This window comes from Camelus bactrianus, chromosome 12 (genome assembly GCF_048773025.1).
Source record: "Camelus bactrianus isolate YW-2024 breed Bactrian camel chromosome 12, ASM4877302v1, whole genome shotgun sequence".
Lineage (NCBI taxonomy): Eukaryota > Metazoa > Chordata > Mammalia > Artiodactyla > Camelidae > Camelus > Camelus bactrianus.
This window is the reverse complement of record NC_133550.1, coordinates 63,885,675-63,910,094: the sequence shown is the minus strand read 5'-3', so window position 1 is coordinate 63,910,094 and position 24,420 is coordinate 63,885,675. Positions and strand designations below refer to the sequence as shown.

General features: G+C 54.0%; 2 protein-coding genes across 9 annotated transcripts in view; both read right to left on the bottom strand.

Annotated features, from left to right (window-relative positions):
- TEF (TEF transcription factor, PAR bZIP family member) overlaps window positions 1-15,139 on the bottom strand; it is a 28,058-nt gene extending 12,919 nt beyond the window's left edge. Inside the window, exon 1 of the mRNA XM_010960237.3 lies at window positions 14,962-15,139. Within this exon, the coding sequence (XP_010958539.1) occupies window positions 14,962-15,064 (103 nt within the window). The 5' untranslated portion in view covers window positions 15,065-15,139. The remainder of the gene's footprint in view (window positions 1-14,961) is intronic.
- Window positions 15,140-18,917: 3,778 nt separating this feature from the next.
- ZC3H7B (zinc finger CCCH-type containing 7B) overlaps window positions 18,918-24,420 on the bottom strand; it is a 49,853-nt gene continuing 44,350 nt past the window's right edge. For all 8 annotated transcript variants that reach the window (XM_074375607.1, XM_074375609.1, XM_074375611.1 and 5 more), the window contains 6 exons: window positions 23,262-23,395; window positions 23,014-23,119; window positions 22,763-22,871; window positions 22,425-22,558; window positions 22,127-22,290; window positions 18,918-21,770 (listed from right to left, as the gene is read on the bottom strand). In XM_074375607.1, the coding sequence (XP_074231708.1) occupies window positions 21,524-21,770; window positions 22,127-22,290; window positions 22,425-22,558; window positions 22,763-22,871; window positions 23,014-23,119; window positions 23,262-23,395 (894 nt within the window). In that variant the 3' untranslated portion in view covers window positions 18,918-21,523. The remainder of the gene's footprint in view (window positions 21,771-22,126; window positions 22,291-22,424; window positions 22,559-22,762; window positions 22,872-23,013; window positions 23,120-23,261; window positions 23,396-24,420) is intronic.

The window sequence follows — 24,420 nt, the reverse complement described above, 5'->3', positions numbered from 1 at the left end:
CCCTCCATCCTTACCCCGCCTGCGGACAGGCTCTGGAATATTAATTATTCATTAGGCCCAGCCAGCTTCCCCGGATTGCAGTTTAGGATTGGCCCGCTATGCGAGACGGGCAGGCGCAGCCTTCCGGGTCGCGATTGGTTAGGCCGCCAGGGTAAACGAGACACGTGCGGGACCAGGTGAGGAGCAAGGCGGGAGGCCCCGCCCACCCGCCTCTGTGTCACCTGATTGGCGCCTGCTGGACTCTGGGTCAGAGGCCCTTTTCCGCGAAAGCCCGTTTCCCTCTACCCGTGGTTTCACCCTCGGCTCCTTCTTCATTACTCCGACCCTCCTCTCGGACCACCATAACCGCTCTCCCCTCCCTTGTATCCCAATCTCCCCACCTTCCAGACGAGCGACTGAAGGGAGGCGGGGCTGGGAGGGGCCCGGCTGGCGGGAGGAACCTATCAGAGAGCCCACTGGGGCCGCGCGCCCGACCCCCCTTGGGTCACGTGCAGCCGCAGCAGAGCCTAGTCGCTCCGGGATGGGGAGGAGGGGGGTGGCTCAGAGCAGCCAATGGGGGCGGGGGCGGGGGCGGGGCTGGGGCGGTGCACGAGGCGCAGCACGTGCGGGCTGCGGCGCGGAGGGGAGGGGCGGGCTTTTTTGTTCCCAGGACCGTGCCCAGGGTCGTGGGACAGATCTCAGCCCTCACCCCGCCTACTCCGCAAACCAGAGGTTGACTGAGGGCAGGGCCACGGTCGGAGACCAGCCCTGCTGTATGGATGGCCCGAGCAGGCTTGGCCGCTGCTGAAAGGGTGTCAGGTTCTCCACTGATCCTGGGTTTCTAGTGCAGGCGTGGTAGCCAGATAAACACTAGCGTGGAGTAAGCATTCTTGAGGCCTATAGTGGAGAGAAAGGGCCCAGCCCTGAGCCAGAGCCGGAGCACAGGCTTCTGTCCTCCCGCTTACTAGCTTGTGACCTTGGGAAAGTCCAGTTGGTTCACTTAAGCCTGTTTCCTCGTCTATAAAATTTAGGAGTTGGGCTAGATAATCTCTAAAATCCCAAACAGCTCTGAAGTGAGACAGGATGGAGTGGGGGCAGGGCACAGCCATTCAAGGAATGCTACAGCAATTAACATCAAAATGGTGAAAGATTTCAACCCCCAGTAGGCCTTGAGGCTCAAGATGGTGGGAGATTTAACTTCTAGTAGATCTTGAGCCTCATTATACGCTCATTGTAATATATTAACATGGTAAATAACACGCCCACGGGCACCTTGGCAGTCCCAGGGCTAGCCACAAAAGGTCAAAGAGTGGGAAATGGCCAACTTCCTGGGAATCCCAGCGCCTTCCGCAGGCTGCTTAGACTGGTCCTTCCACTTATTAGCATATGAAGCCACCAAGCCCATAAAACCCAGCAACATGGCGCCTCACGGCTGTGCTCTCTTTCTCCCTCTCTCTCGCCCCCTCCCTCTTCGGAGATGGCCTGCACTCTGTCTATGGAATGTGTGCCTACTTTTAATCTGAGCACCCAACCCCCACACCTCATGGCCTTTCTCTTGCCTTTCAGTGTATCTCTCTTTACTCAACTGTGGCTCGCTCTTGAACTCCTTCCTGCGCGAAGCCAAGGACCCACACTTGGCGGGGCACGTCCCAGGGGCTCAACTGAAGCCTGGGACACGGCCCTCCTCATGCCCCACATCTATTTTCCTGCATCATATCTTTGGCACCTAATGTGGGGCATTTACATAAAGAAATGGGACTCAAAGGTCATACTCTTGGTCCGCCTATTGGGCTATGGCTCCCCTCTCTTCGGAGGGTGGCAGGGGGTTTCTCCCGCACCATGCAGATTCAAGTAGCCCTTTAGGTGGCGGCTGACGCTGCCTGCAGGATCTGGCAGAGACCATCTCTCTAGCTGTGAAGGAGCCCACCGAGCCCAAGGATTTCTCCCCTCGATCTTTTCTCAGTCTCTCCTCTATCGCTCTATCTTTCGAACTCGAAAAGATCCACCAAGGAAACCACTTGGACATCCAAACGAAGACCATGTGGCAAGTAATTGGCAACCTAACTGGGTGAGATTCCCCTCCGTGTTTCCTTGAGCCCGATTCCCTTTCCCTGCATGGACTTGATCCAGTTCTGGGACGCCGGAACTGCGAAAGGGAGCCCAAATTAGGGGACTCCAGGAGTTCCCCTTTGAAAATTTGTGGCCCTGCCCTCCCCGAGTTCTCGGGGCGCACAGCCTCATTGCATCCATAGGCGGGAGTCGCGGGCAGGCACTTCCCTTGCAGATCGCGGTTTCTAGCATCCCTTGGTGGGATCGCAGGTTGTAGCACCCCTCGGTGGGGTCGCACGTTTTAGTACCTCTGAGACGGAGTTGCAGGCAGGCACTCCCTCAGTGGGCCTAAGGATTTCTAGTCTAGGAAGCGTTGTGGCTATAGCATTACAGTTTTGTCCTAGATTTTTACCTTTTGAAGCTATTTTGTTTCCCTCTTGCTAAAGGTAATTGGCTTAGTTGACTTAGGACCTAGGTCTCCTTCCCTCTAAAGGATTTAGACCTTGGGACACTAGTCACATTTTCTCCTGCTGGCCCTTGTTCCTTCCCTTAACCAGTCCAAAGGAGCACCTCAGGCTCACGGACAGGACATCCTAACCAAGATGGGGACAACTACAAGTATCTCAATGGAGTCCCCATTAGGATGCATATTATTAAACTGGGAAAAGTTTAAACAGGATAGTTTAAAGAAAAAGGAGTTAATTTTTCTTTGTAATACTGCACGGCCCCTATACAAACTAGGGGACAAAGAGGTCTGGCCAAAGAATGGGTCATTAAATTACAATGCCATCTTAGAGCTAGACCTGTTTTGTAAAAGGAGGTAAACAGAGGGAAGTCTCATACTTCCAAATGTTTCTGGCCCTATCCCAAGACCTAGGTCTAGGGAACTCCTGCTGGGTATGCCTGGCTCCTGTGCCCTTCAAAGCGTCTCCCCCAACAGGAGCTCGATGTTTTAGATGACTCTTTATGGGTCCACCTCCCCGAGACCCACAGCCAGGAGCTTTTACCTCCCTCGACTCTGAGGGGGGATAATCTTCCCAGTTATCTACACCTAAGGCCCCTTCTGGGTAGCTGGGGACCCCAGACCCCTATGAATCAGCTCATAGATCTGGCATTTAAAGTATTTAACAATAGAGACAAGGTTGAAGATGCAAAAAGGATTCAGGGACAACAGCAAAAGGCACAATTCCTAGCGGCAGCCTTAATCTCTGCACCACCTCAGGGTTACCCTCCACAAAGACCCATGGCAAGAACAGGATCCAGGAAGCCTGGATCAGAGCCACTGCCTTGCCAAAAAGGGACCTGTTTAAAGTGCAGCCAGGAGGGCCACTGGAAGAATGAATGCCCTATGTTTAAAAAAGGTTCATGGGGACCCTGCCCACTATGCAAACGAAAAGGCCACTGGAAATGGGACTGCCCCCAGCCCTGAAGAAGGCTTGGGGTTCCCAAACCAATGATGGCTGAGATAATTGAAGACCGATGGGGCCCAAGGCCCTCCCTGGCTCCCATAGGACATTTGGTCATTTCTCTGGAGGAGCCTCTGGTAACCCTTGACGTGGCAAGCAGAAGTTTTTTTTTTGTTGTTGTTGTTGTTTTTTTTTAGATACAGCAGTTGCCTACTCTGTGCTGACTGATTTTCCTGGACCCTTGTCCTTCTAATACTGTGAAGTAACGGGGATTGATAGAAAGCCCGAAACCAAGCGATTCACGTCCTCCCTTAGCTGCCTGCTAGAAAATTTTACCTTTGCACATCAGTTTCTGCTCATGCCTGAATGCCCCATCCCCTTGTTGGGAAGGGATTTACTCACTAAACTCCAGACAGTAATACAATTTGGAGACCCTCATCAAGAAGGCATCCACCAAGAAAAACTCTTGGCCTTGGGAACCCACCTCAATACTAAATCAGGGGAGCTCTCCCTTCCACCTCATATTGTTTCTCAAGTAAACTCTGTTGTCTGGGACACAGAGTTCCCAGGCAAGGCCACTAATGTGCCCCCAGTTCAGATCTCCTTAAAGCCAAATGCTGATTATGCATGGAGGAGACAATATCCCTTGAGGCCCAAGGCCCAACAAGGTATCCAGCCTTTAATAACCAAGTTTTTTAAGTACAGCTGTTACGATCCTGCCAATCTCCATGTAATACTCCCATTTTGCCCATAAGAAAGCAAAATGGAGAATACCGGTTTGTTCAAGATCTAAGGACACTTAATGAGGCAGTGGTCCCTATTCATTCTATAGTCCCTAATCCCTATACTTTATTGACCCAGGTCCCAGAAAATGCAATCTGGTTCACAGTACTAGACCTAAAGGATGCTTTCTTTTGTATTCCTCTGCATCCAGACTCACCCTTATTCACTCCTTTGTGGAGACTATTGAACAAGTTTACCGTAGCCGGCCAGATCTCAGGGATGAGCCCCTGTCAATCCCGATGCAGGATGGTTTACTGATGGAAGCAGCTTTATACATAACGAAACAAGGAGAGCTGGTTACGCTATAGCAAACCTACAAACAGTCATTGAGTCTGGAGCTCTGCCCTCCCAGACTTCTGCCCAAAAGGCTGAACTGATCGCTTTAGTCAGAGCACTCTAGTTAAGAAAAGGTTTAAGAATCAATATGTATACTGATGGATTCCTAGTGTTACATGCCCTTGCTGCCATATGGAAAGGAAGAGGACTGCTCACAGCCAAGGGGTCCCCTATCAAACACGAGGTAGAAATTCTAAAACTCCTAGAAGCAGTCCAGCTTTCGAAAGAGGTTGCAGTCATACACTGCAGGGGACACCCAAAGAGTGATTCTTCCCTTATAAAGGGAAACATCCTCTCAGACAAGGCGCCAAAGTTGCAGTCAGAGAACAGCCAGTCTTACAAGCTGCAGTTCTCCTACCTGAGGACCAGCCTCTCCCAATGGTGCCGTCCTGTACACCTGAAGAGGTTGAATGGCCTAAACACAGGGCTAGAAAAGAATCTCTTGGGATGCTGACAAAAGATAATAAGCTTCTCATACCTAGGGACAAACAATGGAAAATAATTAAGCATCTCCATTAGTCCACCCACCTAGGCGGGACTCCATGCTCAGACTAATTTCTCAAGTGTTCCTAGGCAAGGGATTGTCCCAAATTGTTAAGGAAGTCACTAGGGCCTGTGAACTTGGTGCTGCAATGACCCAGGGAGTCACCCTATACCCCCCCCCCCTTAAGGCCCACACATCGGGGAACTTATCCAGAGGAAGACTAGCAAATGGACTTTACCCAGATGCCCTCTTGTAAGGGATGGAAATACCTGTTGGTAATCATAGACACCTTTAAGGATGGGTAGAAGCTTTCCCCACCAGAACAGAAAGAACAATAGAAGTGTCAAATTTTCTGCTCAAAGAAATAATCCCGACGTTTGGGCTACCAAAAAGCTTACAGAGTGATAATGGACCCTCCTTCACTGCCAAAATGACTCAACAGGTTTCCTCAGCTCTAGGTATTAACTATCACCTCCACTCTTCCTGGAGGCCCCAATCCTCAGGCAAGGTGGAAAAAGCAAATCACGTTCTAAAGAGAACACTTACAAAGCTATACCTGGAGATTTCAGAAACCTGGGTCCCCCTCCTGCCTATAGCCCTTCCAAGAACAAGAACGGCCCCTAAGGGAATTTTAAAACTTAGCCCATTTGAAATGATGGATGGAGGCCCTTTTTAACTGCAGATTTCCTGTTTGACAAGGAAACTCAGATTAGTTTCCCACATTGTTAGCTTAAGTCAAGTTCAAAAGGCTCTCTGAGACTATGGAAACAAAGTGTTGCCCTTTCCCACAGAGGAAAAGGTTGAAGTCCCTGTCCAATCAGGGGACTTTGTCTTACTAAAAACTTGGAAGGAGGGGTCCCCTGAAGACCAGCTGCAACCAAAATGGAAGGGACCATATCAGGTACTACTGAGCACCCCAACTGCCGTTAAGCTACGAGGAATTGATAGTTGGGTACATCTGTCCAGAATAAAGCCTGTAATTTATAAGCCCCAACAGGAGCCAGGAGAGACCTACACTTGTGAGGCAATGCAAGACCTCAGGTGCCTGTTTAAGAAAAACAAATGATAACCTGTAGCGGTGGTTACAAATGTTTAACCATGCCTTTTAAGTCTTTTTGTCATTACAGACTGTCAGACTGCTGTTACAGAGGTGCTTCATCTTTAAGAAAATTCATCAAAAGTCAATGAAAACAGTGGGTTACAGCAGCCCCACATCAGATGATGGCTGTGCAACAATTCCAGCCCATACCCTCAGCCCTTGGATGCAAAAGCAAAAGGCTGTCCTGCCCCTGGGGCCCCTAGATTAGGCATTCAGAGATTTTTACTCCCTGATAGGCAGGGTCAACGCCCCTACTCAGCCTGGAAGAAGTTTCGGAAGACAACCTTCACCCCTCTGCAACCCCATAAGATTATGGGAGTAAAATCTCTGAGGGGGGAATGAGACTGGATGGAAGGGGGCAGAGCACAGCCATTCAAGGAATGCTACAGCAATTAACATCAAAATGGTGAAAGATTTCAACCCCCAGTAGGCCTTGAGGCTCAAGATGGTGGGAGATTTAACTTCTAGTAGATCTTGAGCCTCATTATACGCTCATTGTAATATATTAACATGGTAAATAACACGCCCACGGGCACCTTGGCAGTCCCAGGGCTAGCCACAAAAGGTCAAAGAGTGGGAAATGGCCAACTTCCTGGGAATCCCAGCGCCTTCCGCAGGCTGCTTAGACTGGTCCTTCCACTTATTAGCATATGAAGCCACCAAGCCCATAAAACCCAGCAACATGGCGCCTCACGGCTGTGCTCTCTTTCTCTCTCTCTCGCCCCCTCCCTCTTCGGAGATGGCCTGCACTCTGTCTATGGAATGTGTGCCTACTTTTAATCTGAGCACCCAACCCCCACACCTCATGGCCTTTCTCTTGCCTTTCAGTGTATCTCTCTTTACTCAACTGTGGCTCGCTCTTGAACTCCTTCCTGCGCGAAGCCAAGGACCCACATTTGGCGGGGCACGTCTCAGGGGCTGAACCGAGACCTGGGACACAGTCCTTTTCATGCTCCACCTCTGTTTTCCTGCATCACTAGGACCTTCCCTTTTTTCTCCTGGGGAAAAAAATAAAACTCCTTTACACAGGGTACCCATTACACATTTTGTGGGAGAACTACCTCTTCTCAAAAATACAAATACTCTCCTAGGAGTTCCTCATGAAACACAAAATGCGAAACGTGAGGCGGGTACACAAATTTGGAGATGTTTTAGGAAGCTGCCCTAAACAGCACCCAGCACTTTGTATCTCTTTTTATAGCACAAATCGTCCTCTGCCTCAAACCCAAACAATACTCAGCTCTCCCTGCCTGAGAGGACAGGGACTTTAGCTTGTTTATCCCAAATCCCTCCAATGACTCCAGCCTTCCAAGAGCAGGGCTAGGGGAATGGCAGAGCGCAGTCCTTGGTTGGTGGGGTGGGTGTGTGACCGCAACACCCAGTTAGCTGAAAGTTGTCAGGGTGATACAATCACAACTTGGCTGGGAGTTGAGGGGGGAAAAAGACGTTGGGCCCCTGAACATCCTGGAAAGCAAGAGGTTTGAAGAAGCTCTGGGTGGTGGTGGAGGCAGGGTGATGGAGTCTGTCTCCAAAATTCAAGTTCTCTGCCGCATTCATTAGGTTTCAGTCATTTCTGACTCTGATACCTCCAGCCAATTGCTTCATTTCTCCAGGCCTCTTCCTGATACGTCAGATGGAGATAGGGCAGGATTTACCTCTCCATCCCGGGCTCCAGTGAGCCAGTTTGTGTAAAATGTACAATTGCAAACCTGCAACAGTTTTTATAGCATTACTAACACTGATGGGCACAAATCTGTGGCTTGGTGTGTCCATTATGCGGAGGCAGGCATGGTGCCCATGGCACTCTCTAGTAAGTGAAAGTACTAAATTGTGAACAGGACTTCTGTTATGTTGCCGAGTTGTTAGTGGGGATTCTGTACGTGGCTAAACTAAGGTAACTTTAGGGTAAACTGACCTAGAGGTTTTTAGAAACAAATTTCAAAGGATAGTCCAAGGAAATTGATTAAAACAATGTATGAAGTTCTGTTTTTGTTTTGTTTTTTAATGGCTAGTTTGGCTATGGAAAGACTTACTGAGATCAGAGTTAGGGAGGAGGGTACAGCCCAGTGATAGAATGCATGCCTAGCATGCATGAGGTCCTAGGTTCAATCCCTAGTACCTCCATTAAAAACAAAATAAATAAACCTAGTTACACCTCCCCCCCAAAAAACAAAGAGTTAAACGTATATTTTCATGGCTAATGTGGCATCATTGAAGGGAAAAAAATTCTCAAGATATTAGAGTAGGACTTATAGTAAAATAACAGTGGGAAGTTATAACATTTATTTATGACAAAGGTGGTAATGTACTAAGAGGGAGTGAATATTTAGATTTTTTTTTTTTTTTTTTTTTTTGAGCTACAGTTATCCAGAAGGGATTATCCGTCTTCCACTTACCACCCAGCCTGGAGCAACTAATCTAACAGGCAAGTGTCACTGGTGAGAAGCTCAGTGAGCAGGTTAGGGCTTTAAAACTTAGTTTTAATTAAGTTCTCTGTTCATGTACTGACACTCCCCAGATGAGTTTTTTCCCCTGAATAACCACAGGGTAAATGGTGTGTCCCAAACAGCACAGGAACATTATAAACATGTTCTCTCTCGTGCTTACTTGCAAGCTGGGAGGTTCACTACATTGCTGACTGGCAGCATTCAGCAGCACCACCCTGGAGGCAGGCGCCATTATGTCCTTGTCTTCCTTCCCCAGCTGACCTGAGGAGCGCCCCAGCATCCTCTCTCTGCCTCTGTCTCCTGTCAGTAAAGTGGGAATAACAGCACAGACTTGCCCTCTCTCTTAGTGGAGGAATGAATGTTGTGAGAAGTGGTTAGCTAATTTCCATAGTGTTTGTGAGCCCAGCAAGGAATTAACTCTATTAAAAGACCATGTTACTACATGGTTAAGACGTTAAAGCTGTGGAGTGGTACCTCAGTACTCTCTAGTAATAGAGTTTCAATGCAGCAACTTCTTGAGGGAAGAGTGGTCCTTGGGGCAGCAGTGACTTTGCGGGTGTGGGATCAGGCCTTGGGTAGAGTCCTCAGTGGCTGGCCAGCAACTTGGCCTTGGACAAGTGACTTCTGCTCTCTAAGCCTCAGTTATTTTTCTCTTGGAAACAGAAACGGACATGCTTACCTCATAGGGAGGTTATGAGGACGACGTATGGGAAGAAACGTCCAGTGGCGGCCTGAACAGTGTATAGCACGGGGTGGGTGGGCGGGCCGCTGCCCTTCCCTGTGCTCGGGGTGTGTTGGGCCCGGGGGGAGAATTATTCTGGGTGAGGGGACAAGGCTGTGGGTCGGATGGTTCTAGAGTCTAAGCTACAGCAGAGAAGGGATGTGCCATGTTCATTTTCCAGAGTTGGACTGCCTTTCAATTCTACTCTTTAAGCTAAACTTGCTAACAAACCCAAGTTAAAAATTTAATTCAGTTGAGCATGTGCAGAACAAAAGCCCTTCATGAAGCCATTATACCAGTTTGGATTATTTAAACTTGAAGTTTAGAGGAGCTAATACTGCAGCATGGGAGCCTTTGGCCACATAGCATCTAGCAGGACATCACCCCTGTGCCTTCTGACTCACGGCAAAATGTGACATGAGCCTGGCGTCTGTAAGAGCAGGACGGTGAGAAGGCTTCTAATGAGATCTGACAAAGCTCAGTTATCTGTGTGTTTCATGATACCAAATGCAGGAGAGCACCAAGCTTTGTTCAGGGTAGTAACTCAGTAAATATTTGTTGGCTCACTTTGTTGTTGGTATTAGTAGGAGGGTTAACAAAACCTTTCTGAGCCAAGTCATATACATTTGGAACATGATTAACATTAAGTAACGGTCATTGTGTTTGAATCACCATCAAACCTGGAATAACGAGCGTGAGCCATCCTTATGGCAAGTCCCCCACCCGGCCTTGCCAACAGCTGCCTCCTTTTGAGCCCACGTACCTGTGGCTGCATAGTTCTGGGCTGTGGTTTCTACCTTGGTCTCAGCGTGTTCTAGGGGAGAAGTGGTGGTTGGAGGCTTGCCCATCTCTTCAATACTCTCAAGAGTACTAGTTTCCTGTTTGGCTTGCATTTTGTCCACTCCTCAGGTAAGGATTATAGATGGGGAGCGGCCCCAAGAGTGCCAAGTCCAGAGAAAAGCCTTCACCTCCAGCCTCTGCTGCGTCTCAACAGCCACTTCCCGACAGCTAAGGATCTTCCAGTGGAAGCCATGTTGGCGCAGTGTAGGGTGTGTCTGGACCTGGAACATCTAGGTCTGAATCCTGCTTTGACTAATTCTTTTGTGACCTTGGGCAAGTTACTTAACCTCTCTGAGCCTGAGTAAAGGAGTCAATTCAGGCACACTGCTGAGAACAGCACTTAGAGCATAGCAAGTGCTCAACTGAGGTTCTCTTTTCCTACAATTCCCTGTTGAGTTGTACTGGGAACACCCCATTCCTCCCAACCTGCCACTTCCCCAAGAATAGTGGGGGTGGGTGGACCTTGCAGGCAGGGAGCTGACAGCCTTACTCTTCTTTATGACCTTCAAGGCCATACAGGCTCACCCCCTTATGGGTCTCTCCAACCTCACCTCTTCCTTCTCTCCCACTTACTCACCTCCTGCAGCCACAGTGGCCTTTTATTCCTCAGACATGTGTCTTTCCTGCCCCAAGACAGGACCTTTGCAGGTGTTGTTCCCTCAGCCTGAAAGTTCTTGGTGTAGCTGACTCTTCCTGAATCTCCAGGCCTCGGCTCAGATGTCACCCACTGGGAGGGGCTGGCCCCAGCCCTCCCGGTAGCAGATTGTCCGTCTCTCCCCACTGGAATGCAAACAGCAGGCAAGCTGGGCAGTGTTTGTCTCGCTTGCTCACCACTGCACCACAAGTGGAGCAGGCACTCAATGTGATGAATGTTTGCATGACTGGAGAGGTCCTACTCAGAGACGGGGGTGGGGGTGAGGGGGTCCTGTGGGTGGGATGGAGCTGGGTTGGAGCCCCTCGACAACTGTGCGGCCTTCCCATCTCTGAGCATCATTGTCCTCATCTGAGGAACAGATACCTCCTTGCAGAGCCATTTCACAGCTGGTGATGTAAAAGGACTTAGCATAGATCCCAGCACACACCTGATACCCCTCAAACAACAACAAAAATCAAACAGTGAGAATGGATTTCTCACGCTTCTCTGAGTGGTGGTGGGGAACGGTTAGGGGGACAGGTAGAGAGGAAGGCCGACCCCTGGAGGCAGGAGTGAAGAAGAGGCTGGCCGCACACTGGCCCCGAGTGTATCCTGTTCCTGTGGGTGCATTTCCTCACCACTTGGGAGGTGGTAGTGAGGATTAGAGCCTACACATGAGGATGTAGAGGCTCCTCCCCTCTTCTTCCCTGAAAGCCAACTTCAGGATTTCTCAGGTTTGCTCTGGTTCCCTCAGGCTCCGGGTGGGGGTGACCACATGGACCTTTACTGAGGCCTGGCCCAGGAGAGCCCAGGCAGCTCTGAGTCCTTCCTCTTGCCCGTTCACTTCAGCCCCCCAAGAGGAGGATACCCAGACCCTGGCCTCTGCCCGGCCAGTCCCACTGAGATCTGGCCTGTGTCCCGTTTGGTACGGTGCTGATGGCACCCTGCCCCTAGGAGGCTCAGCACATGTTTCCAAGGAGACAGCCCTGTGTGTGCTCCCACAAACTGGCACCATCCACTTCTTTCAAGGAGAATATACATGGGAAGGAGTGTGGAAAGAAGGGAGTGAGGGTCAGATTGAAAATGTGATGTCCATGGAAGGAGCATAACTCCAGGCCTAGCTGCTCTTTGCCTTTCACAGAGAACAGCATGGCACTTCCCAGTTTGTAAACACTTTCACATAGGATAGCCCATTGGGTCCTGGCATCCAGTCTGTGAAGTAGATGTTCTTTTTACCTTTTCAGAGATTGGGGATGGAGAGAGGCATGTCAAGGGTACCCTGTTGGTGGGGTACCCGAGGTGGGGACCCTGCCTGCCCAGCTCAAAGTGGGGGCCTTATTCAACCTCTGGTGTGCTTTCATGCTACATGGGCCCTGAAAAGGATACCTGAGTGACCAAAGTTGGCAGAAAGATGAGGAGCTGGCCTCTGAGCACAGCCAAGATCCCACAGAGTGAGGGAAGGACAGGGTGTAAGGAGCTAACAGTACTGTTTAGAGAAGCAGGGTCTTTCCAGAAGCTGGAGAAGAAAGAGTGAGTAGTCTGGAACAGAATCGCCTCTTGGAAGAGGGTACTCAGGAGAGAGGGCAGGCATGGAAACAGGAAGAATAGTTCTCAGGGATCAGAGTCCAGAGACAGAGGGGAAACTGAGTCAGAGCTTGGGACACAGACCCACTCTCCCACTGGACATCGATTTCACTGCCCACAACGGAAAGCTTGTCCAATGGTTGGCCGAGAATGAGGCTGGGAGAGTGGGGAGTCTGTAAACAGGTCTCCAGCGCCCACAGAGAAAGCCATGCCCCTCACACCAAAGAGGACGATGAGCAGTGCTGAGGGGCAGCCCCAGGGCGTGCTGAGACCTAGCCCTGCACCTCTGTTGTCCTCCTCTTGGGAGGGCCAAAGCCAGGGTGTGGAACACAGGGGGAGAAGCTGCTTTGCAAAGAACTTGTAAACCACAGTTGACCCTTGAATAACACAGGTTTGAACTGCGCAGGTCCGCTTAATATGCAGATTTTTTTCACTAAATACGTTCAGTACTACCCCATCTGCGGTTGGTTGAAGCTGAGGATGTGGCACTGGGGATCCAGGAAGGTGACTGTAAAGTCAGAGGCGGATTTTTGACTGCATGGGGTTCTGCACCCCTAACTCCTGTGTTGTCCAAGGGTCAACTGTACTTGCCACGAACCTGCTGGAAATTCTAGTTCTGATGGAGTGTGTACTCTCTTCCCCAAGGCATATTGCTTTTCAGGTAGTACATCCATTTTTGTGAAAGATTTGAAGAATCTGGGAGCTTTAGAAAGTGATGATTGCAAATTGGGGCAGTAATGAGAGTGAGGTCTTTGTGGGGTGCACCTACCCCCTTGACTCTTCAACCCTCATCCCCTCATTTTTCCACCCATTGGCATCTGTCAGTCCCATGGGGCCTCATGCTTCTGACCCTCAGTGAGACACCACGTAGAGAAGTGAAAGGAGGTGGCCTGAGACTCTGGTCCATTCCCCTTAGGCCAGCCTAGCTGTACCAGACCAGCTGTCTTCAGTCCGTTTCCCAGCTCTTAGCAAAGCTCTGCCTGAGACACTGGGTGAGTCCCCTCAGTGCTGGGCCCCAACTTTGCCATCCACAGTGAACAATGGGGACTTTCCAGCTGTCTCAAGGCCCTGGGGACCAGCTGGGAGCCAGAGGCCAGTGGCTGCTGCCACACTTCAAAGGCCTTGTTACCCTGGGCTGAGGAGCAGGGCCCTGAGTTGCTTCCAAGAACCCTTCCCTGCCCTGCTGGGAGCTGTCCCTATGGACCTGCTGGCAGCCCAGCTGCTCCCTGTGCCTGCGCTGGGCCACGTGCGCCACCCTACCCTCCCTGGGTGCCTGGACTGACCGAGAAGGGAGCCCTCTACCTCTAGCTTTTGGAAGGACTTCCAGCCTCACACACTCACATGGCATGTTCAGACAGAGCAAACAAGTCAGCTGTGGCCCATCAGCCAGGCTGAGCTGAGAGTTTCATGAGGAGATGGGCTTCTCCTCATGAGCAGCAGGAGGGCGCAGGAAATCCTTCTACGATGCCTGCCTCTGAGGGTGGCCCAGACTGCCCACAGGGACAGCGTCCCCCTGAGCTCTGGGAACAGTCTTCCTTCTGTGGGCGGTCTCCACAAACAACAGAACCTCCAGCCCCTTTTTTTCCTGAGTCCAGCTCTCCAAAGGTTGTGTTAGGTCAGGGGGCCATGGTGTCTGTCCCCCGGCTCCAGAGTTTGGGAGTGGGCTAAGAGTCCTGTGGAAGGAAGTCCTGCAGGGACAGCCAGGGCTACCAAGAATGAGATATCTCAGAAGCCAGCACATCAGGATGAGGGAGAGGCCTGAGAAAGGTCCCTTGAGGGGACACCTGGGACCCGTAAGTCAGACTGGCAGCAAAGGACAGCTGGGCTCCTTTAAAGGCGCCTGCAGAGTTTGAGCAAGGAGGGCCTGGGTGTGAGCCCCTGCTGTTTTAAAGCAGAAGAGATTTGCAGAAATATTTATCAGGTGGGTGCACCCTGAGCAGGCTGGCACCCAAAGTTCACTGTGGCCCTGGGTCCTCAGGCAGGATTCAGGAGACACCTGGTGCTGGCTGCTGGCTCTGCCCCTCGGTCCACACCCTCCTCCACGGCTCCCTCGCCCCGTGTTTGCCTGTGGTATCCTAGGAACCAGGGCTTCAAGCCTGTGGTCCTGTTACATAACAGCTTCCATCCCATCCATGGGTTCAGCCCTCCCGTGAGCAAGCGGGAGCTGAAGCCGGCGCAGAAAGGAAAGCCCCTTCTCCAGACACAGGAGGCTGCCCAGATCTTTGGGCTCTGCCAGTCCTCTGCCACCCCAACATGCAGAGAACTTAATAAGCAGTCCGCATCCCATATGTTCTCTCAGCAGGGCCCTCTGGTCCTGTCCTTGTCCCACGTGAGCTCAGCACCTGTCAGTGGCCACACACTGGCCACGGCTTCCCAAAGCTAGCCAGTCCAAGGGACAGTCCCCAAGTGGCAGCGGCACTCTGCACCGTGTCCCTCTCTGCACCCCCGCCCTTCCTCCTGCCCAGGAAGAGGCCAAGGGTGGACCCCTGCTGGGGACCCTCCCCAGCTTGGAGATGCCTGTCCTGCCACTGTGCCTGGGGTGGCCCTCACCCCTTGGGTACCTGGGCAGCCAGCCAACGCAAGCCACCTCCGATCCTACCTGTCCTCTTCTCTGGCCAAGGCAGGGAGTGCTCCAGCAGGGACTTGAGGACCTCAGGCATGTCCATGGCAGGGGCCACTCCGATCCGGTCACAGCTTGACATGGCCCAGCAGGAGGTGATTGCTGGGGGAGTTTAGGAGCAGCTGGAGAGGCAGGAGCTGGCCGGGGAGGGAGCCGCAGGCTCTGGAGGCAGGCGGGGCGGGAGCCCAAAGCAGCCAATGGGCAGCACGGGCCCCGGCCTGCCCGCCCACCCCCGGCTCGGCCACCTGCCAGCTCCGGCTGCAGCCAGGCCTTCTCTTCCCGCTGCCTGGCAGGGCGGGCCTGGCCCTGCGCCAGCCGCAGCACGTGGAGCCACCGCGCCAATCCCCTGACAGAGAGCCCAGTGTTATCTAACTTTGCAAAGGGAAGTTCTCCCCCAGGCTGGGAGCCATGACCGGGCCTGCCAGGTAAGAACGGTGAGCTGCCTCCACACCCACACACTCAGGCCCACTGAACAGAGGAGCCCTAAAGGCCGCCGTGGTAACCAGCCAGGGCCGGGAGCCCAGACCCCGCACCAGACAGCTCAGCACAAAGGCCATACTGTGCTGGCACGTACAGGCACACGAGTGGGCGTCCCGCACTTACCTGCGGGCTCGTGAGTCTCGAGGGGTTGATGGCATGTTTTGTTGTGATGTCTATATGCCGTGCACACGTGCCCTGCGAGGCACACGGTGTGCATGTGGCATGCGTAATTGGGGCTTTGCACCATCTGCAGAGCCTGAAGCCTGCTCTTCTAAGGGGAGTGACAAAACCTGCAGCCTGGGGTTCCTTTGGTCCTCCAGGAAGGGGAGAAGGGGCACGGGCCTGGCAGTCAGGTGCCGGAAGGCAGCAGAGCTGGAGCCGCTGAAAGGGGGCAGCTCTGCAAGCCCAGCTCAGGCACGCCCTGGATGATGTCCTGCTTCCCAGCCTGTCCCCCAGCCCAGGGACCTTGGTGGCGATTGGCTGTTTGCTGTAGTCCCCTCCCTGGCCCTCTCACCTCTCACATTGGCCTCTGTGGTCCTTAGGCCTCTTACTCTTTCAGGTTGGTTGAAGCCGAACTTCTGTGTGTCACCCTCCATGAAGGCCAACACCAGTCTTGGCCGGGGTGTCAGGCTCCGCCTCTCCGCACACAGATGTGGCGTCTTGAGTAAGCTGTGCAGCTTTTCTGGGTCTCAGTTCCAACACCACTGAATGTCGTGACCTCCAAGGTCCTTTCAGCTCTGGTTCTATGTCTCAAATGCTCCAGGTTGGATGCAATTAGCATTTGGTTCCCTGCATCGTAGCTGATTTCTATGCTTCTCTGCTTTCCAAAATTCCATTTTGCACAGAATCAAAAATACTCCGGGTCCTCTTCAAGCCTCTCTCCTTCCCAACAGTCCTTAGCTTATAATCCAGTTGCCCTCTTTTTCCCCTGAATAGCCCTCCCAAACCATGCTCTTTCCCCAAATTAATTAAAAAATTAATTTTAATTTTTGAGTACAAAAAATACCAGGTGTACTTTAGAAATGTCATTTCTACCCCCGAACTTCCTCCCCTTTCCCCTTCCTTGTAACAGATTTAATTTCTAGTTTATTCTTCCAGTGCCCTTTGCCTCTGTGACCCCAGGGGTGAGGATGCAGTGGACCTGGTGTGGCTGCCTCAGGTCGGCCTGTGACTCACAGGCTGGGGCAGACTGAGGCTGGGCTGGCATGTTAACTATTCCTCAGCCCAGGAATGCTTTTGTGTATGCGACTGGCTCACCTCAAGGAGTGGGTAGGTGCTCACAGAGCAGGATTTCAGAGGCAACAGGAAGTCCCCTACATGTCTCAAATATACCTGCCTGCTGCATGACACCTCATTCTGAGATTCTTTCCTGTCAGACCCCTTTCAGTATCCTGAGCCTCTGAGACTGTGACTGAGAGCTTTCTGCACAACTGGCACCAGCCTAGGCCTTGTGAGGAATTCAAAGCTAAATAACAAACCCGGCCAGGCAAGTCCCTACCCTTAGGGAATTTTCATGCTACTGAAAGGCAGTCCACGTGGCACCCCTATGCTGCACCCAGAGTGTCCAGCTGGCAGCATCACCTATGGTTCACATAGGGGCCACATCAGCAGGATACTGGCTCAAGTGGCTGGAGAGGGCCGAATTAGGGAGAGGGGAGGCCACACACAGCCTGGTGACGTCAGGAGGGGCCTGATGCCTGATGTCCCTGGTGGGGGCTACCGGTGGGTGCAGTTTCTGGTAGAGCCCTCTAGAGCTTTCTCTAGAGAAGATGCAGAGCCGTCCCCACCTCCACCTCTGCCTGCAGATCCCCCCACCTGCCTAGGCGGCCTCTCAGAAGCAGATTCCCCAGGGGAGCTGGGGTACCATGGTCGTGGTGCTGCTCACAGGATGGAAGACCGGAAACCGGCCTGCATTCAGTAACTGGGGGCTGCTCAAGCCAGCTCTGGCCCCTTGAAGGATGACGTGTCAGCCACTGACTGTAAATATCTAAGTTACATTGGGGTGTGGAGATGCACATGTGAAATACAATGGAGAGAAAAGGAAAGGTGCACAACAGTGAGTCCACATTGATTACAATGACACAACAATCTTTTTAAGCCTCAAATCTAGTTTCACCTCCTCCAGGAAGCCCTCCTCAGCATCCAGCCTGGATGAGGTGTTTTCCATGGTACCTAGAGTGACCGCCACCACCATGCCTGTCACATCATCCTACACTCTTCCATGCAGGGCCATCTTCCCCTGCAGACTGTGGATTCAAGGAAGGCCACATTTCATCAGCAATCTCACATCCCCAGGGTCTGAGATGGGGTGGGTGCTCAGTTAATGGTCACCAACCTGAGCTAAAAGAGGACTCGAAGAGAATTTAGAGGACTCGATGGGAATTTAAGAATTTAGTCCACTAGAAGTCCTGCTGAACTTATTCTTTGCTTTTCTAAGTTCAGGGAAGGTCCTGATACAGGTTCATGATCTCTTTGGCCTGAGTATGGGCCTGCGTTTTCTTCTGGGAGCTGGACCTTGCCAGGCCACTTTGGTTTTTTGCAGTGCAGCCAGGGGTGCTGAAAACCCTGGAATGTCAGTGCTGAAGGGACCTTGCCGATCACCCAGTTCCCAGTGGCTCTTGATCTTTTCTGTCTCCTTTCTGAGGGTCCTTGGAACCTTCACTGAATCTCTCTGGACCACAAGATGTGGACACCTGATGTGCAGGCTGCTGTGCCCACAGTGCCTAGTGCACAGAAGTCAAGGCGGCTCTCCTCTCACTCACTTGGTCCATTTATCAAGCAGGTGAGCCCCGACTGCATACCTTGTCCTCAGAGACTTCGCAGACCTTGGGGCAACTCCATACTGTTTGAAGTTGTCTGGTGAGAGCCCGCTCTTGGACACGTGCAGCCCCTTCCATCAGGACCCTTCCATCACCTGCAACCACGCAGTTTGAGATTTTTTTTTTCAAATCTCTCTTCTTTCAAAGCTAAGGAGGTTGGGCCCAGAGGAGTCCAGGTTGCAATCAGGATCACATTCCAAAGCATGTCATAGCCCCTCACCTTTCTGGAAAAGTCACACCCAGCCCTCTGGAACCCAGGTGCACATGGTTAAGAGCAGGGGAGTGTGGGTACCGCTGGACCTCCCCACTAGGAGGGCAGCGAGCAGACAGGCTGCGGAAGAGCCAATGGAGGGTGGCGACTGGGGCCGTGTGTGCGGAGCACAGCTCGTCCCTGCCAGCCAGGGTGCTGCCCGCGCTGGGGTCAGCTGGGCTGCCCTGTTTACACAGGGACACAGACCTTCTGCCCCTCACCCCTCCAAATGTCCGCCTTAAGGCATGCTCGGTGCCAGCCAGCACTGCCTCATGAGTAAAGAGCAGCCCGGGCACAAGTGCCAGCTGGGGAGGAACAGGAGTGACACCTCGGGGACAGAGGTCAAAGTGCACACGTTTATTTTCTAGAACAAAGGCTAAAAGAAGCAAGTTTCTTTTGTTTTATTTTAAGAAGGACAAAAATTGTTATTAAAACATCTACATTATTATCAAGATACTAGACCTTATGAATATTTAATATTAAAGTGTGGTATTCTTAAGTTTTTAATACACAGACATTTTTAAAGGACCATTAAATTGATTACTGCCCATCTGAGAAATGCAGCATCTCTCTTTGCTCCACCCCAAAGGGACACTCCATCGGGGCGCCTGTCCCCCTTCACCATATTCACCGTGATATCTCGTCCCTGCCTGTTGGTGGGGAGCACAGGCCCGACTCAATTCTCTGAGCCTCCCCAGTCAGGGTCACAACTGAAGGAATCACACTCATCATTCAAAGTGTCGTCCCCCACCAGCCTTCCTTTCCCTCTCCCCCAGCCCTGTGGGGGATCCAGCTCTGGCCAGACCAGGGAGCCCCGGATCGAAGGGCCCCTGCATGGATTGTACGTTGGAGGAGAGAAATCTGGATTCTAATCCTGTTCCTTTGGGTGGAAGACAAACACCTACCGTCTTCTTTCCCTGAGCACTCTCACTCTCTCCCCACTAGGTTAGGGTGATCTGAAAGCTGTCAGGCAGATAGGAGCCCGGCAGGGGCTGCTTCTGCCCAAACCACCTCAGACTCCTGGCTCCAGTCCCTCAGTCCTCACAAAGGGCCTGATGGCCCTGGAAATCCTCCTTATTCCAGGATGGCTGCATTTTCTGGCCAAATTTTTATCTTTAGCCCTCATTAGAAGTGATTCCTTGGATACCACACACATATATAATATTATATAGAGCGATATATTTAATACCTGTGTATATATGCATCACGGGGGCAACATATATACACACTAAAAACAAGGCTGGTGACGACAGACTGCAACAGCACGGATCAGGGAAAACACGAGTCATCAACGTTCACGGCCAAGGCCCCCACCTCGGGTCCCCCTCCCCTCCAGCAGCGCCACTGCCCGCCTGCTGGGGGAGGGGCAGGGAGCAGAAAGGATGCATGCCATGGTTTATCAGGAGAAGGCTGGGCAGTGGCAGCGAGAGGAACAGGGTTCTCTGCAGCCTGGGGTGCCCGTCTTCCTATCAGAGCTCTCACTTCTTGCTTGAGGAGAAATAAAGGGTATTCCTTTCTCTCTGTCTCACCTGCCCCTACACCGACTCCAGCTTCAGTCCTTGATTCCTTCTGGGGGTCCCCACTCCTTGTGCCAATGGTGTGGGGCATTCTGGAATGTCTAGGGAACCAGGGGAGGCTGGGTCTGCCCACAGGGGTGGGATGGAGAGGAGGGGGTGCACAAAGACATGTCTGACAAGAGGGATGGGAGAGGGCTTGGTGGTGGGGGCAGGCGCTGGGGGTCAGCTGGGGTCCCAGGCAGCTGGCAGGCCCGGGGATCAGGCAGGGGATGGGCTGGACGGTCATAGTTGTTGGTCTGGGTCTAGGGAGAAGGGAAAGGACTCTGCTGAGTCTCTAAGAAGAGGGGTGGTGTCTGATCCCAGAGTGGCCCATGCTGCCCAGGGTCAAGTCTCCTTTTTCTCCACATCCCCCGAGCACCCACCCTCCCACTACCCCCGGTCCCTGGTCTCTGTGCAGAACCCGAGCCCTGGGTGCCCTGCCCATCACCACCTCCTCGAGCAGCCAAGAAGAAGCACTCCTTACGACCATGCTCAGGAGGGGACTGTCCCTCTACAGGTGCTAACACGACCAGCCCCCCAGCGTTGCTGCCTGGGACCCAGCTGCACACTGATTCAGAGACCGTTACATCCCTACGAGAGCCTGAAGGCTCCAGCCAGTAACCAGCCCTGAGTCCTGGGCCGCAGCCTGCACCCCATCTCCACCATGCCGTGGGCTGGGGATGCCGGGCAGGCCGCTCCTCAGTTCTCCTATCTGCAGAACGGGGCTTGGATGGGTCATCTCTGAAGGCTCTGAAGATCTATAATCTACATTCAGTTGCCCACAGGGGAGAGCAGCTGGGCTGGTGGCCTCACCAGAGAGCCAGGCTCCTCACTCAGGCTCCAGAAATCATGCAGCTCAGCCCCTCTCACTCTTCCAACCAGAGGGGAAACAGGCCCTACAGGGTAAGTGACCTGTACAATGGCCCCAGTCCTATCCTGGGGCTGAATTTTAAAGCTAGCTGGGGCCTCCTGCCCTCTGCTGTGTCCTGATCTGCCCTCAAGGAGGTGCGGGTTGGGTGAGAGCGGGCAGGGAGAAGGATGCTCCTGCTGCAACTTCAAGTGGGGACCCCAGGCTCCCAGCCCTGAGCATTGGGTGTCCCCTTTAGGAGCAGATAGAAGTTAAAGCTGTAGGCTGGAGCTGGAGGGGTCAATCAGGCCCCTCCCTCCGCAATTGGGAGGGCCGGGGGTGGGAGGATCTGCCCAGGGTTTCCGCAGGACGAAGACCCTGGGACGCGTGGGGCTGCAGCTCGTGCACCTGGGTATGCACTGGTGGAGGGGGCGGGGGAGAGAGGATGGACAGGGCCTGGGGGAGCCAGGGGCTGCCTGATGAGGGGCCCCCCACCCCCAGCCCTGGCCTGCCCTGGCCCTCCTATCAGGCCTTCTATCCCCACCCCTGTCCCCTGATCCTAGGACTCCACCCACGGCCAAGACCTGGCCTACTCCCCGGTGACGGTGGCAGCAGCAGGGGCTTCTAGGGTGGCACCGGTGGCATTCCCGTCCTCTTGCAGCAGGAAGTTGTATTTGCCAAAGTCGTCGTCCCGCGGGCACAGCAGCATGTCCTTGCGGGCCTTGGCCAGCTTCTGCTTCAGCACCTCCCGCCGGTCCAGCCACTCGCTGAGCTCCTCCTGCCCGTGGGCGCAGCGGCACTTGTCCCCGTCCGGGCAGGCCTTGCCCTTCTGGAGCCTGTGGGCGGCAGGAGGCTCACTGCCCAAGCCCTGTGCGCCTTCCCGCACGGCTGCCGGAGTGGGGGCCCCACTCCACCTCCCCCAGGCCAAGCCTTTCCTGGTGCATTTTCAGTCCTGGTGAGAGTGGGCCCAGCCAGGCCTTCTCAAGGCTCTGACCCAGGACTGCAGAGCCGGGGTCCGCACCTCCAGTCCCATCCCCGCCCCGCCCGGCTCTCGCATCCAAGAGCAGCTGTTCCTGGACACACCACCCGTGTACTCTATCCCCAGGCCAAGCAGAGCCAGAGCCCACCACGGCCTCCACCTTCTCCGCGCACCGCGCCCAGCCCAGCCCTGCCCTGCCCTCCCCAAGGGCACCTGTCGCAGAGCCGGAACTCGCCCATGGGGAAGCGGTAGGCCCAGCCACTGGCGTCGCTGTCGGACGTGAAGACCTTCTCCTTGTGCTTCTCGGACTGGATGTGCTGCTGCCACTGCTTCTTGCTGTTACTGTTCTTGCCGCAGAGCCAGCAGTGGTAGCCCATCTGGGGACACGGCCACCGTGGGTGCCCGCTCCTCACACCCCTGCCGGGACCACTTCCCCCAGGGAGGCTGGGCCCCTCCCGACCGCCCTCGGGTCAGGCTCGGACCAGGGCCCCAGGCGCGTGGGGGCTGTTACCATGATGTCTGCGTAGTCCGTGGGCATCTGGATCTGCTTCTCCCCTTCCCGAGAAGTGATGGGCGTCCCTTCCCCCGGCTTCCCTGGGTTATGTCTCTTCAGCCACATGTCGTAGGTTTGCTGCATGTCCAGGACTGGTGGGCATTAGGGGACAGAGTGTCTGGTGAGAGGGGACTCTCCATCCACTCTGTCCCATGGCCCCTACAGGACCCCTGGGGCTGCCCGGTCAACCGGAGACCCAGAGCAGGCAGGGCCTGGGTGGCAAAGCAGGTTCAGCAGGTGCTCTTGGCTCTGCCGATGAGTGGGGGACCCCACCAGGCCCCTCCCTGCCCACTCACTCTTGTTCTCCTTCATGAATGTCCACATGTCCCTCTCCTCCGGGCTGTGTGCGAAGGAGCAGTTCCCCACATACTGGCACTTGCGGCCGTTCTGCGCGTGGATGCAGAGCTGTGGGGCGGGTGTGGGAGAGCCTGCTGAGACCCACTGACCTGAGTCACTGCCCCAGCCAGCAGGCAAGCCCTCCCGGGACACCATGGCCCCCATCCCCAAGGTCCCACTGTTCCCCCTGCACCCCAGCCCCAGCACTCACATCGTATTGCTGTGGAAAGTTACGAATGGATGGCAGTGGCCTCACCGACACCCATTTCCGCTTGGCCTTGGACATCACCAGAAGGACCCGCCGCTCCTTGGTCCAGCTGCAGAACACAGCAGGGGCAGTTTGGGGAGGGCTCAGGGCAGAGCAGGCTGTGTGATTTCTATGGAGAGCCCGGTGCCCTCACTTACGGTGCTCGGGTGGGCCCCCACCCTGCCCATGCCCCTGCCTGGCGCCTGGCTCACCAGTGCCGGGCCTTGGCGCTGCAGTACTTGAGGTCTTTGTCAGGCTCCACCACCTGTCCGTTCCTCCAGCACTGGCCACACACGAACTTCATCTGCAGGTCAAAGGTGCTAGGCCCATGGGTCCGCGGGGCACCCTGTTGGGGAGAGGGGCTGGTGAAGCCAAAGGCACCAGGCTGAGGCCCTGGGGTCTGTCACAGGTGACTTCTGGGAGCATGAGTGCCACGTAGAGCCTTGGGGTGGGCCGGTCTATTACCACTTACTGGTAGGAAGTGACCTCTTAACTCCTGGCCCCATGGCCTCTCAGTGCAGGAACCAGGCCTTGGACAGGCTCCTGACTCTTGATGGAATGCTCTCTGCCTTATCTGGATAGTCCCAGTGGGTCTGCTCCGTGGAGCTGCTGGAGTTTCCCCGGGCATGGAGTGCGACCTCACACCTCCCTGATTTTGCACATGCTGTTCCCTCTGCCTGGAATGTCCTTCTCCATTCTTTATCAGGCTTGTTCTAGAAACTTTCAAAACTCAGCTCGAGCACCACCTCCTTCAGGAAGCCTTCCCTGAAGCTCTCCTAAGTGGCAGCTGCCCCTCTTATAAGCTCCTCCTGTAGTACCTGAACTACCTCAGGTTGACCGACTCATCTAGTTGTGAGGGTCAGGCCTGGTGGGAAGCCATCTGCAGGGGGTGGGGACAGAGGAGCTGCCTCAGGTTGTGGGACAGACTTTTGGGTAGCCCTAGCCTCTCTAAGGCCCCACCACATTCGCTCCTTGTCCTCTGCCTCAGCCCTTCCTTTGTAGGCAGGAGGGCTGGCTCTTCTGCACCCCTGCCTGGGGCAAGGTCGGGGGTGAGAGGTGGAAAAAGTGCCCACCCAGCTTTGTTTCCTGCCACCTGCCTCCTCCTCACCCAGCTGTGCTGGCCAGCCCCATGCCTCCTGTTAGCTGGAGCCTCCCGTCCTCCCTGGAGCCTCAGGTGTGGGGTCACCCCCAGGCAGCCATCTCCTTCTCCCCAGGGAGCGCTGTGTCCCCGGCACTGCCTGGCCCAGGGCCTGCTCTGAGCAGGAAGGGCTCTGTCTTTGCTGGGTGCTGACTGGCCCCTGGCCTGGCACTGGGAGACTCGCGGCCTGGCTCGGTCCCCGGATAACACACATCCCAGCAACAGGGTAAAAT